This window comes from Eufriesea mexicana, unplaced genomic scaffold (assembly GCF_001483705.2).
Source record: "Eufriesea mexicana isolate 0111107269 unplaced genomic scaffold, ASM148370v2 scaffold11296, whole genome shotgun sequence".
NCBI lineage: Eukaryota > Metazoa > Arthropoda > Insecta > Hymenoptera > Apidae > Eufriesea > Eufriesea mexicana.
This window is the reverse complement of record NW_016918917.1, coordinates 59,649-71,766: the sequence shown is the minus strand read 5'-3', so window position 1 is coordinate 71,766 and position 12,118 is coordinate 59,649. Positions and strand designations below refer to the sequence as shown.

The following is a 12,118-nucleotide window of genomic DNA, read 5'->3' as shown; positions in this document are numbered from 1 at the left end:
TATCTTTAAAATTGTAATATCTTCGATCAATGAAGCGGAAGGAAAGCAAACGTGATATTTCATATTCCAAAGTACGAGTATCAGAAAAATGAGAAGTCAATGATACATTGTCTACGAGTAGTATTATCACACGCTATCGTGAATTCGATCGCACTGACTGGAATAATTTAATCGGCAACAGAGCCGAGGTATCTCTTACGAATGTTAGTTAACGAGAGGGGAGAGGATTAGGGATGACACGGTACTTGCACCCATCTAAACTGGCCTTTCCATCCCCCTGGGTGCAATATATCAATTCTCCTAGCCCCACCAGTGTTCCACGGTAGCAGGTGGCTCCTGACGGCCACGCTCGTTCGCACCCTTAATTCTCAATTAATGTTGTACCCGTTGTAAACGTGAGTTTTATCCGCGTTACGCAAGTTCTTACGAGATAAAATATAAAGAAGTCGAAAGAAACAAATAATACCAATTGATGTAAATTTCGTAGGAGTTCTTTTCACGTTCTTTTTGTTAATATAGATCGTTTCGAAGTACGATATTTTATATCGCAATACGTTTGAAAGTATTCACTTTTGAGTGACACTTCAAGATAGAGGTCTACAGAGAAGTTTGTTATCTTCGTTAACGATTATCTTTTTTAGATACCGCTAAAAAAAGGGGAATTCAATTCGGATTTTCGGGGCTATTAAAACACTATATTCGCGAATTAAGAATCGGTTAGGGGTCGTTGGAAGAAGGTAGATCTTCACCGAATTACGAGCTATCGAGTTTCAAGATTACCAAATTTCACGGGCTAACGCCTCCATCTGGATTGTATGGGGTGTACCAGGGGGTAGTGTAATTGAGGTATCATCCCTGTCCACGTTCTAATTGGCGGAAAATTGTTAGGGCGAACGTCCGGGTAACTTGGTCAAGAGACTCGAGTTCGGAATATCTTGGTTCTTTCAATGACTTCGTCCTTTCTTCGTTATAAAATTCAAATTGTAATTCAATCTGTGATCGGTGAGGACAATTCGTAACTTTTTTCATTAATACAATCGATCGAAATACTTAATTAATCACTGTTCTTCACGGGCCCTTCTTCGGACAACAAAGAAAAGTTTGTCACTGTATCGATTCCTATCGTCGAAGACTGATTTTCGAATTTTTCGGCTGCTGTGACCTCCATACGCGAGGTCGTCATGTCTCCCACTTGGATTATGATGATGAGATATGTGGTGATCGTTCCGACAATCTAGAAAAGAAAAGAGAAAGAAACAAAGAATTAATACGAGATATATTGAAATTTTATACGATTAAAAAGATCGATGTACTCCTTGGATAAAAGCGTGGTCCAGATTGAAGAACCCGCAGGCCGTGAATAGCAATGGGTTTTGGATCAGTTGTAAAGTGAAATCTTGAATCTGAAACAAGCAATTTTTCTCTCATTTTTGTTTCCTTCTGCTTTCTTCCTGGCAGGCTGAATTTTTACCTCTGCTCGAAATTCTGTGCTGGTGGACGGTTCATAGAGTTCGCAAATGGTGTCGCCGATGCTTGCTGCCTGTGAATAATTAACGATAAAATGTATCAAATTATTTCTTTTTATATATTTATATTAATTTCTCTAGAATTCTTCGTATCTTTAAATATATCTCGAAACTTTAAACACTTTTGTCTGAAAGGGTTCTCTAGTCTGTTTCAAGAGCTTCAGGAGCTCATGGATAGCTCGTATGCGAATCTCTTTAACATAATGAACCGTACCTCTATGATCGTTTTGGCACAAACGTGATTTATATACAAGATCAACATGATGTAGAAGAAGATCCAGCAAGTCAAAGGAATCACTTCTTGCAAATATGAGTCGACGGTCAACTCCATCCATGTTATCCTGTACAACAGGTAGAAGAGAATGGTGATGGAGATAACCGATGAGATCATCAACAGCAGAATTTGTACACCGTAAATGTTGTTCACGATCCTTACGATCTTGATCATCTCCAGATGCATTTTCCTTTGGCAACCACGAAAATGTCGATTAGGGGGTAGTGTAATTGAGGTATCATCCCTGTCCACGTTCTAATTGGCGGAAAATTGTTAGGGCGAACGTCCGGGTAACTTGGTCAAGAGACTCGAGTTCGGAATATCTTGGTTCTTTCAATGACTTCGTCCTTTCTTCGTTATAAAATTCAAATTGTAATTCAATCTGTGATCGGTGAGGACAATTCGTAACTTTTTTCATTAATACAATCGATCGAAATACTTAATTAATCACTGTTCTTCACGGGCCCTTCTTCGGACAACAAAGAAAAGTTTGTCACTGTATCGATTCCTATCGTCGAAGACTGATTTTCGAATTTTTCGGCTGCTGTGACCTCCATACGCGAGGTCGTCATGTCTCCCACTTGGATTATGATGATGAGATATGTGGTGATCGTTCCGACAATCTAGAAAAGAAAAGAGAAAGAAACAAAGAATTAATACGAGATATATTGAAATTTTATACGATTAAAAAGATCGATGTACTCCTTGGATAAAAGCGTGGTCCAGATTGAAGAACCCGCAGGCCGTGAATAGCAATGGGTTTTGGATCAGTTGTAAAGTGAAATCTTGAATCTGAAACAAGCAATTTTTCTCTCATTTTTGTTTCCTTCTGCTTTCTTCCTGGCAGGCTGAATTTTTACCTCTGCTCGAAATTCTGTGCTGGTGGACGGTTCATAGAGTTCGCAAATGGTGTCGCCGATGCTTGCTGCCTGTGAATAATTAACGATAAAATGTATCAAATTATTTCTTTTTATATATTTATATTAATTTCTCTAGAATTCTTCGTATCTTTAAATATATCTCGAAACTTTAAACACTTTTGTCTGAAAGGGTTCTCTAGTCTGTTTCAAGAGCTTCAGGAGCTCATGGATAGCTCGTATGCGAATCTCTTTAACATAATGAACCGTACCTCTATGATCGTTTTGGCACAAACGTGATTTATATACAAGATCAACATGATGTAGAAGAAGATCCAGCAAGTCAAAGGAATCACTTCTTGCAAATATGAGTCGACGGTCAACTCCATCCATGTTATCCTGTACAACAGGTAGAAGAGAATGGTGATGGAGATAACCGATGAGATCATCAACAGCAGAATTTGTACACCGTAAATGTTGTTCACGATCCTTACGATCTTGATCATCTCCAGATGCATTTTCCTTTGGCAACCACGAAAATGTCGATTGTTTTACTTAATACTAGATTATTCGTCCAATCTCTTACCATATAAAATATATATATATATATATGTAGGATAGTTTTAGGGTTCGAAAGTGAGTGCATGGGAACACTTGGGCCTTTCTTCTAGATAAGGAATAATAAACAGAACTCGGGTTCAGGTAGAATGTTCAGGGTAACATCTGGAGTGCATGTGGAAGGACAAGTGACCACGCGCAAAGATTGTATGGACGAGACTGTTAGGTATAAATAAGGGTGCAAGGGCAGTTTTTGAGCAGTTCAGAGAGAGAGTCTTTAGCAGAGTTTAGGAAGAGTCAGTCGGAGAGAGTCTTAGGCGCATTTTGGTGTGCATCGTCGAAGGAACTATGCGAGAGTGTCGGTGGGTCGCATAATCATAGATTAGCTATTAGTCTGTTCTTTTAGTCTATACTTTACTTCTAGTCTCATTTAGCTCGTAGTAAATATATATGCTAGAATAAAATAACATCTCTTATTCCTTATATTACCAATCAAACATATCCCTGCATATATATACATAAAATGAGAGAATCTAAGGATTTTACAGGGAAAACGATAAAAAAAAGTTGAAATTATCGCGAAGTCTCACTTTACTGATCTCATCACGGTAGTGTTCTCCTTGTTCTCATATACACGATTACTTTTGGACGATCTGAAACCATTGTTCTGGAAATCGTATTTCATCTTCAGGACCCTCTGATGCTGCGGTGAATCCGGCGTAGCCATCACCATACTTCGAAGCACTTCGTTCAGCTGTTGGAATTTCATCCTGAAATACCTGCATTTCGTAATTCCCAATTCTTAATGCTTCGTTTGAAACGTACTCGACGAAATTTCGCGGATTAAATGTTCAGCTTCGTACCTGATCCAAAAGCAGAAGGAGAAATTACAAAGCCAGGTGATTACGACCGGCAAATGCCCTATGAAATTGAGGTACAGTTTCACAGAAAATGGCGTGGACTTTTTGAAGCGCCAGATGTAGACAGTCATGCAGAAGACTAAGATCGTGGTTGCACCGAGTAAGATTCCACGGATCTGATACTTCATCATCGTCTTATAACTCCGAGGCAGTCCTATTTCTTCTATTTTTCGGTCGCAGGATTCCACGAGGGCTATCGCAGTTCGTAGATTCTAGAAATTTAGAGACTTCTACTGAGGCAGTTTTCCATCATTTTTTAAACCTTGTCACCGAAAGAATATTAATCTTAACTCGAACGTGCTCGAAGATACATCGATTACGTCCATTACCTAATAAAAATAATTGAAATAGGTACCACTTAAAAAGTACCAATTTTAATTCGCAAAGTACCCTAATACAGAATCCCGAAAATAAAACAAAAATAGGATCCCGACGTTTGGGACGAAATTTAGAAACTTCTATTAAAGCAGTTTTCCATCATTTTTTAAATTTTGTCACCGAAAAAAATATTAATTTTAATTATAACGGTGCTCGAAGATACATCGATTACGTCGAGTACGTAACAAAAGTAATTGAAATAGGTACCACTTAAAAAGTACCAATTTTAATTCGCAAAATACTCTAATATAGAATCCCGAAAATGTCGGAAACCCGATGTTTGGGACGAAACACAAAATGTTGGGGGAACACGAGATAGGAGCTCGAAGATTTCGGGATTCGGAAAATGTTCGGGATTCTAAGAAATATCCGGGATCCAAGACATTTCCGGGATTCCCGGAAATATCCGGTGTGCCAAAAACATCCGCGATTCCCGAAAATATTCAGGAATCCCTCCCGATTCGTAGAAAAAATGTCCCGTTCCAATCCGACGTTTTCGTGATCCCACAAACGTTTAGTACAAACGAACTATCGTGAAAGCGATCGTGAAACTTGTATCACCGAAATCACCTTCGTTTGTGCCCTGGTAGCGATGATCAATCCATTTATTATAAGAATATTGATAAGGCTACTGTATCTATACGTGTCGTCGCATAATTTGTATAAGCTTATTATATAGTACTCGCTGAAGATAGGCTCCGATAATATGATAACGACGTTATACACCACCAAAAAGATTATGGTATGAAGGTATTCGATCAGATGCACAGACTTCTTCCTATTGTCGAAGATCACACTCATACCAAACAGGGAATTCATCAGTATCAGCGGCCTCATGGCTTCCTTCATGGACTTTGGCTCGTGCATCGCGACTCGAAATGGAACTGGATGAACTCTGACACCTCTGCACCTTTGTTACCTGTCCCGTTACCTTCTCTGACCGCTTCTGACAGATTATTATCGCGCCACGGTTATTAAGTAGGCTGTCGAGTAATGACAAACAGACGCAATTGCTCGCTCGGGACCCGGTCGATATCGTTGCGACGATGAAATTGTTGTCGCGAACGATTAACGAGTCTATCGGATAGAAATGTGCATTATCGAACCGTGGATGATTAATATTACAAAAGCGTGAACTTTATCGCTGGAAAGGTCTAGGTCGTGGTGTCGTGCAAGGTTCTTCGCAGTGTAGGCTCTCAAGTTTAGTGTCTGAATATATTACCAAGTTTTTCTGTATGAACGAGTTAATATTTCCAATGGTATTACAATGGTGTTTAAGGCTTACAGTGTTCAAATGCACGTTCCATCATACTACGATACAGAACTATCGAAGAATACGAAAAATCATTTTTATATATACTTCTCTTCGAAACGGTTGCTCCAAAGGGTTAGCTGATCTCGTTCGTGGTCACTGAATCCTACCACTACGTGGTCTGACACCACTGTATCATGATCACCAAATAAGACAACATGTAGTTCAAACACTGTAAAAGGAAAGGAAATATTAGGAAAAGAGAAATACGAAATAAATTAGTTTGAAAATGCACTGACCTTGCGAATGAAGTTATAGTTCAGTTTGTACTCTGTCGATTTCGATGCTCCGAGCTGCGTGAGCGATATTTGCAGAGAAAATTGAACTATCTATGCAGAGATCAATCCTGGGTTTTATTTCTCCAGCGAAATTTTACTTAACGTATTAATGAGTTATTTTATTGCAATTTTTCTTTACCTGGTCTTTTAATTCAGCATCTGTTTCGTACAAAGAGCTCGAGTGGATGATCTCTATCGCCTCGTTAGCCTGAAAATCGATTACAAGGTGCTCCAAGCCTGTTGTTTCCTCGATAAAAGATAATTAAAGAACGAAAAGCAGGAAGAAAATTAGGAAAAATAAGAAGAAAATGATAAAAAATAGAAAGAAAATTATGTAAAACTTGTGGAAGAGTGAAAGCAAATTCACCTCTTTCATTGTATATTCGCAACTATGGCTCACTGCAACGATCTTCATGAAAGCCAGCAAACCGTTGAATATATACACGATGATCGAGATTTTTCTCATTCTGATTTCTGCCATTTCTGCTCTACGAACTATCGCATATATGTAGTAAATAGATATAGTAGTGTATACCATTATTATAAACGAATATAGCAATAACTGTGTGTCGAATATCTCGTTCAGCATCTTCGACACCTGGCAGAGTTGCAGGTGCATGAATCTTCAAGATGAAGAAATTTTTCTTAAAATTCGTCCAAGTAAAATATTCGCCGAAACGATTGTACGAAGGGAAAGGCCAATTTGGATTTTTACCTGATTCGATGGAACGAACGAACTTTCTCGGCGACCTGCGACGAATTTTTTCGCGATCCCTGTTCCGAGCTTGCTGTGTGGATCAAGGGTGGTTCTCGGATGGCGCACACGGGATCCGACAACCATATGTCCGATTGAAATTTACTCGGAAAATTATAACTCGGTCTGAAGATGATTTCCTCGTTGGATTTCTTCGCTTTCGTTTTACCACCGTCGAAGAGGAAAGCATGGAGATGCTCGTTGGTCAGTTTAAATCGGTGTTCTAGCCAACTGAGATTCAGAGAATTTTAAATGGGAAGCTTGAATTGGAGAGACTTGCAATTATATGATATTGGTATAGTAATAATAATAGAATTATCACTATATCACTATCATAACGTGATGCTATTTTAATACAGCATTATGACAATAATATAATTATTATTACATTACTATTATAACCTGATTCTAGTATTATAACATTAGATTATATTTTAATATCGAGGTTACTAGTGATTTATATATGTTTCAAAAAATATCGATCAATAATCAATTAGATATGATTTTACTACAATATTATGAGAATAATATAATTATTATTATACCACTATCATAACCTGATTCTAATATTATAGTATTAAATTATATTTTAATATCGTGGTTACTCTAGTGATTTATTTATGTTTCAAAAAATATCGATCAATAATCAATTGGATATGATTATAATACGGTATTATTCTAATGTTAGAATCAGGTTATAATAGTATAATAATAATTATATTAAAGTATATTTGCTAGTGATTTATTTATGATTGAAAGAATATTGAAAATATTCGAAAGTAATGATTTCATATCCGCAGAGGTCTGCCCTTAATGAAATGAAACTTTCCTAGAAAATATGGAGAATGTTCAGGATGATCGAGTGAAAGATGTAATTGCATTTGATCCATCGTTCACGTACTGTATGTGTATCTTAAAGTCGTTAAGAGTAATCGATCCAGCGTTTATAGCGAACATGAAAGAAGTTACACTATAGAACTCCCCGATTCTTTCATGATGCAACGTTAACCATTTAAAATACAATCCAAATAGTAATGCCGATAACAGAAACCAGAAGAAGCTGATGATCCTCTCGCGAAGAAAAATACTGCGATACCCGGTCTCGTCGCCCATGCTCTCAAGTTGCTCGTCCACCTTGTCAATCTTCTTTCTTAGCTTCAATACGTTCTGGATAAGAAAAAAGGAAGAACAGAAAGGGATTTAATTCGATTTAGATAAACACCTCTTTCAAGATTTCTACGTTTCACGAAATCACGTGGAGGTCCAAAGCTCAAAATATTCACGCAAGTGTCTGTCAGATTTTCGATATTTTTGAATTTTGAATTTCGTTGGAAAGATGCGAATCGTTCAGATATACACTGTAATCGATATATACTAGTATGTCGCGTAAAAATTTTTAATAAAAATATAAACCATTTTTAATTTAATCAACACACTTGGAAGATAGACTGTAGAAAAATTCGCAAATTGTTACTTTGTAATTTTTATCGTAATTAATTTTTATCGTAAGCGTACAAACTTGTACTCTAATATTTCTGTTATTCGATGTACGAATACGAATCGATTTTCCTTTTCTTTTAATAAAGGGATAAAATAGATTTCGTAGAATAAAGAAATCGATACCGATTAAAAGATTTATAGATCACCTTCGAATGGTACAGACCCAGCGTCACTAGAGATATGTATCCTATGATGATGACATAGTACAATATCGTGTACATGATGCGTTCTACGTTGTACGGTTCCATTATTATATTCAACCTGTTGAAAATGTATGCGAGAATGGTGTACGAAGTGACCAACGAAATTTGGTAGGTACAGCAGCATATGAATTTCAACGTGTCCTTTCTTGGATCTTGGAAGTTTCGTAACGCGAACAAGTAATTCAATATCGTTATCACCATTGCCGATAATTCGTAATTCTTCATCGTGATTTTTAGGCAATTTTCTTTTAACAATTACGTTGGTATTTTTCTCAACAATTTTTATTTTCCTCTATTTTCTTCAATTCACGAACGCGCAACGTCACCAAACATCATTCAGAGGTAAAATACATATTTATTTCTTGTTCGATGCAACGAAAGAATCGAAATGATTAACAACTACGAAGGAATGAAATATTTAAACACTCGTGCGACAATTTACATAGAATTTTCGTAATTTCGACGCGGTTCGAGCTTCGATTTTTACTATTACACTTGGGAATAAGTATTTGTGGGAAGAATTACGACATTAACGTCACACGTCTCTTCATTGCACTAAACGCTAAGGCGAGTTGAAAGTGGCGCGTACATTTGTGTAATTGCGAGTAAGAAAAAATTCTGTGACAAAGAAAGAAAGAAAGTAATTCATTTGCCTAGACGCGAGTGATTATGGTCACCGAGGAAACATGACCGATGGACGAACGATGTGAGGTGTCTCGAGTGATCACTCCGGAAGATTGCTATAATTGAGTTAATCGTTTTTATCGTATAAGTATCGTTCTAAATCGCTATAGCGCCGAGTCCCGGGATGTTACGCGATGATTAATGTACTCGAATGATTCGAGAAAATTACGTCGACGTTGGACGAAGCTTCGGATGAATTTTTGTATTGCACATGCACAGAATCATCGAGAAATTGAATTTTATCACGAAACGAGTAAAATTGCGAATTAAGCTCACAATTATGGCGTATTTTGCATTGGTCCTTGCCAAGAAATCAATACCCTTGTATCGGACTCTAAAACCTTCGAACTCGCGTCGCAATTTCTTATTCGATAGTCAACAGCATATTTTGAAACCTCCTATCTTAAAATATAAATAAATGAAATAATTAATTAACTTAAAAAATAAACAAATAAAACATCTAAATAGATATTAAAATAAATTAACGTAAAACAAGGAAATATCTAAATGGATATTAAAAATGACTCGATAATCACATCAGAATTGCGCTTTTCGAAAATAATAGCAAAAGTTAACGTTATGATATTCCTTCATAACACTAGTAACACTATTCCTTGCAATATAAGAGAACAACTCGTTAACATAATACGTTTCGAACGACTGAAACGGAAGGTCCATAAAAATTCAATTTCCATTAGTCCCTTTACGTCGAATCCCGTGGAAAGAAGGAAAGCTGAAGAAAAAAATGGAAACGTGGAGCGAAATCGATGAGCCGTGAAGTTGGACCTGGTTTCGACGAGTTCCACTCGGAAAGTCTGTTTCGTTCGATGATGGACGGTAAATAGAGCCCCCGTGCGTTCGATTGCACGACTATGCGAACAGAACGGAGGATTTAGGATACGTGGACTCGTGGGGCGCGAGGATCCCTCGGGAATCGGGCTAATCCACGGAATGAGATTGATTTAAGAGTTTCGGTCGAGTTTCCGGCCGATTTCGAATAGCTGCACTGGAAAATTCGTCCAGTAGGAAATTCGAAGCGATTGGAAGACGATTAAAGAAATGGGAATTGTCGTGGAACAGGTTTCTCTATGCAAAATCGGTATTAAGACCAAATTAACGCTAAATCTACCCTGACACAACGAAAGCCTACAAATTTTTCTATGAAAAATCGATAATAAGAGCAAATTAACGCTAAATTTTCCTTAACGTAAGAAAACATACAGGTTCCTCTAAGAAAAATCGGTATTAAGATCAAATTAACGCTAAATCTACCCTGACGCAACGAAAGCCTACAGGTTTTCTATGAAAAATCGGTATTAAAACGAAATTAACGCTAAATATATCCTGACGCAACGAAAACCTACCGGTTTCTTGACCCCGCAGGTGGAAAAATAAAAGGAGAGAAATTTAACGGAAGAAGGGAAAATATCGAGAAATATATATGTTAAAAGAAAAGTGAAAAAGTCAAGTAACCAGAGCGACGTCGCTAAACACAGGGTTTTCAACGAAAAATTAAAAAATTGTTATTCAAGATGTGGTACGGCGAGTGTCGATCGCTTTGCAACGAAATATCTGAAGGGAGAACAGTTCAGGAGGAAGTACAGCGCTTTGGAAATGTCTGGCGAAGCTTTCGAATCGTTGCGTGGTTACCTTTATTTTACATGGTCGGTCAAAATCACGGAGAACGGGAATAAAATATCTTACAGTAAATATACAAATTTCTGCGAGAGTTTCTGCGTTGATAAGGATAACACAGCGTTTCGTATTAATTTCATACAGTAATTTCACATTCGCAGATACGAGCATCGCATTGATAGGAATCAGACGCCGATTTCCGATTATTAAGTACAGGTCTTCGTGAATTCGGCGGATTATCTAGGAGATGAGTATCTAGGAGGATCACGTGTATTATTAAAATATTAAAACTGGAAAGATTTATACTTTCTTTTGGTGCGACTGCAGTGCCATGCCGGATGGCACTGTGCGGGTTATATTCTGCAAAAATAGAGTGTATTCCTGGTCGGTTCAGGCCTCGAGGACGTGGTTCAAATAGGCGATGTAGCAGATAGCCAGTCGGAGGATCTCGATCTTAGAGAGCTTCTTGTCTGGTGGTAAAGTTGGCAGAAGCTTGCGCAACTCTGCGAAGGCTAAGTTGAAAGCTTCTACTCGAACCCTTTCTCTGTGAATCGCGAATAATAATTATTTAAATAACATCTCGATGAATAACGATAACGATAACGATAAATTAAAGAGATCGAAATTGAAACATTGAAATATTTAATTTTCGCGATCTCTGAAAATAGTTAGCTGCTTTCGAGAAAACTAGGGGTAACTTTCATTGAAGACGCAAACGCCATTACACGTAGTTATTTATTTATTTATGCCATCATGATCGTTATCATTCGTGTTCACTACGTTTAGGTGCTCGTTATAGATCGGTAGTTTCAGCGTTAAAGTCGAAACTTGGCGAGAAAAACAGTATGACGTGACTTAAATAATTTAAGGAAGACATTTAAAATATCGGTTCATCGAGGAGAATAAATAAAAAGATTAATTAATTTTAATTATCCAGGAATTGTTCCTTCGAATAATATTTTCAGTATAATTTAATTGTAAATATCGATTGAAGTAGGATTATTTGGAAAAGAAGTCGAGGAATATTGTATAATTAAAATGGAGCTGTCAAGAAGTTTGCATAGGAAGGAAATTCGCGTGTTGGGTATAAAATACCGGTATTTGTCGTGGTGTAAGATAGTAATCGAGATTTTTAGATAATTTCCAAGTATTTTTGCGAAGTTTTCACCTTGTGGCGTGTGCAGTTCGATATTTCTGCGTCGCTCTTCTGCGTCGACGTCTTTCTTCCCTGGAAAGAGT

At 37.4% G+C, this 12,118-nt stretch overlaps 4 protein-coding genes across 4 annotated transcripts in view; all 4 read right to left on the bottom strand.

Annotated features, from left to right (window-relative positions):
• Positions 1-1,054: 1,054 nt before the first annotated feature.
• On the bottom strand, positions 1,055-2,218 carry LOC108553583 (gustatory and pheromone receptor 32a-like). Its single transcript, XM_017908560.1, has 5 exons — positions 2,085-2,218; positions 1,741-1,990; positions 1,472-1,540; positions 1,314-1,403; positions 1,055-1,234 (listed from the first exon to the last, which is right to left on the bottom strand). Exons 1-5 carry the CDS (start codon positions 2,216-2,218, stop codon positions 1,055-1,057), a joined length of 723 nt encoding a protein of 240 aa, XP_017764049.1.
• Positions 2,219-2,243: 25 nt separating this feature from the next.
• On the bottom strand, positions 2,244-5,380 carry LOC108553582 (putative gustatory receptor 28a). Its single transcript, XM_017908559.1, has 7 exons — positions 5,084-5,380; positions 4,079-4,347; positions 3,806-3,994; positions 2,930-3,179; positions 2,661-2,729; positions 2,503-2,592; positions 2,244-2,423 (listed from the first exon to the last, which is right to left on the bottom strand). The coding sequence occupies exons 1-7, from the start codon at positions 5,378-5,380 to the stop codon at positions 2,244-2,246; spliced, it is 1,344 nt and encodes a 447-aa protein (XP_017764048.1).
• Positions 5,381-5,937: 557 nt separating this feature from the next.
• LOC108553581 (putative gustatory receptor 28b) lies at positions 5,938-8,785 on the bottom strand. Its single transcript, XM_017908558.1, has 7 exons — positions 8,504-8,785; positions 7,759-8,024; positions 6,819-7,088; positions 6,471-6,726; positions 6,243-6,311; positions 6,065-6,154; positions 5,938-5,997 (listed from the first exon to the last, which is right to left on the bottom strand). Exons 1-7 carry the CDS (start codon positions 8,783-8,785, stop codon positions 5,938-5,940), a joined length of 1,293 nt encoding a protein of 430 aa, XP_017764047.1.
• A 2,484-nt stretch (positions 8,786-11,269) lies between these two features.
• The window catches only part of LOC108553612 (helix-loop-helix protein 1), a 1,055-nt gene continuing 206 nt past the window's right edge, over positions 11,270-12,118 (bottom strand). Inside the window, exons 2-3 of the mRNA XM_017908600.1 lie at positions 12,048-12,118; positions 11,270-11,423 (exon numbers count right to left, since the gene is read on the bottom strand). The exon at positions 12,048-12,118 is cut by the window's right edge and continues 19 nt beyond it. Of these exons, the coding sequence (XP_017764089.1) occupies positions 11,270-11,423; positions 12,048-12,118 (225 nt within the window). The remainder of the gene's footprint in view (positions 11,424-12,047) is intronic.

Excerpts from the sequence above, each read along its gene's own strand:
- LOC108553582 (XM_017908559.1), bottom strand. The coding sequence starts at position 5,380 with ATGCACGAGCCAAAGTCCATGAAGGAAGCCATGAGGCCGCTGATACTG. Across the intron at positions 3,180-3,805 it reads ACCGTGATGAGATCAGTAAA|GAAAATGCATCTGGAGATGA; the intron begins GTGAGACTTCGC and ends TGGTTGCCAAAG. Across the intron at positions 2,730-2,929 it reads GTGCCAAAACGATCATAGAG|GCAGCAAGCATCGGCGACAC; the intron begins GTACGGTTCATT and ends AATTATTCACAG.
- LOC108553583 (XM_017908560.1), bottom strand. The coding sequence starts at position 2,218 with ATGAAAAAAGTTACGAATTGTCCTCACCGATCACAGATTGAATTACAA. Across the intron at positions 1,991-2,084 it reads CTTGACCAAGTTACCCGGAC|GAAAATGCATCTGGAGATGA; the intron begins GTTCGCCCTAAC and ends TGGTTGCCAAAG. Across the intron at positions 1,404-1,471 it reads GCACAGAATTTCGAGCAGAG|ATTCAAGATTTCACTTTACA; the intron begins GTAAAAATTCAG and ends TGCTTGTTTCAG.
- LOC108553581 (XM_017908558.1), bottom strand. The coding sequence starts at position 8,785 with ATGAAGAATTACGAATTATCGGCAATGGTGATAACGATATTGAATTAC. Across the intron at positions 8,025-8,503 it reads TGGGTCTGTACCATTCGAAG|AACGTATTGAAGCTAAGAAA; the intron begins GTGATCTATAAA and ends TTTCTTATCCAG. Across the intron at positions 7,089-7,758 it reads GACTTTAAGATACACATACA|TTGGCTAGAACACCGATTTA; the intron begins GTACGTGAACGA and ends TCTGAATCTCAG.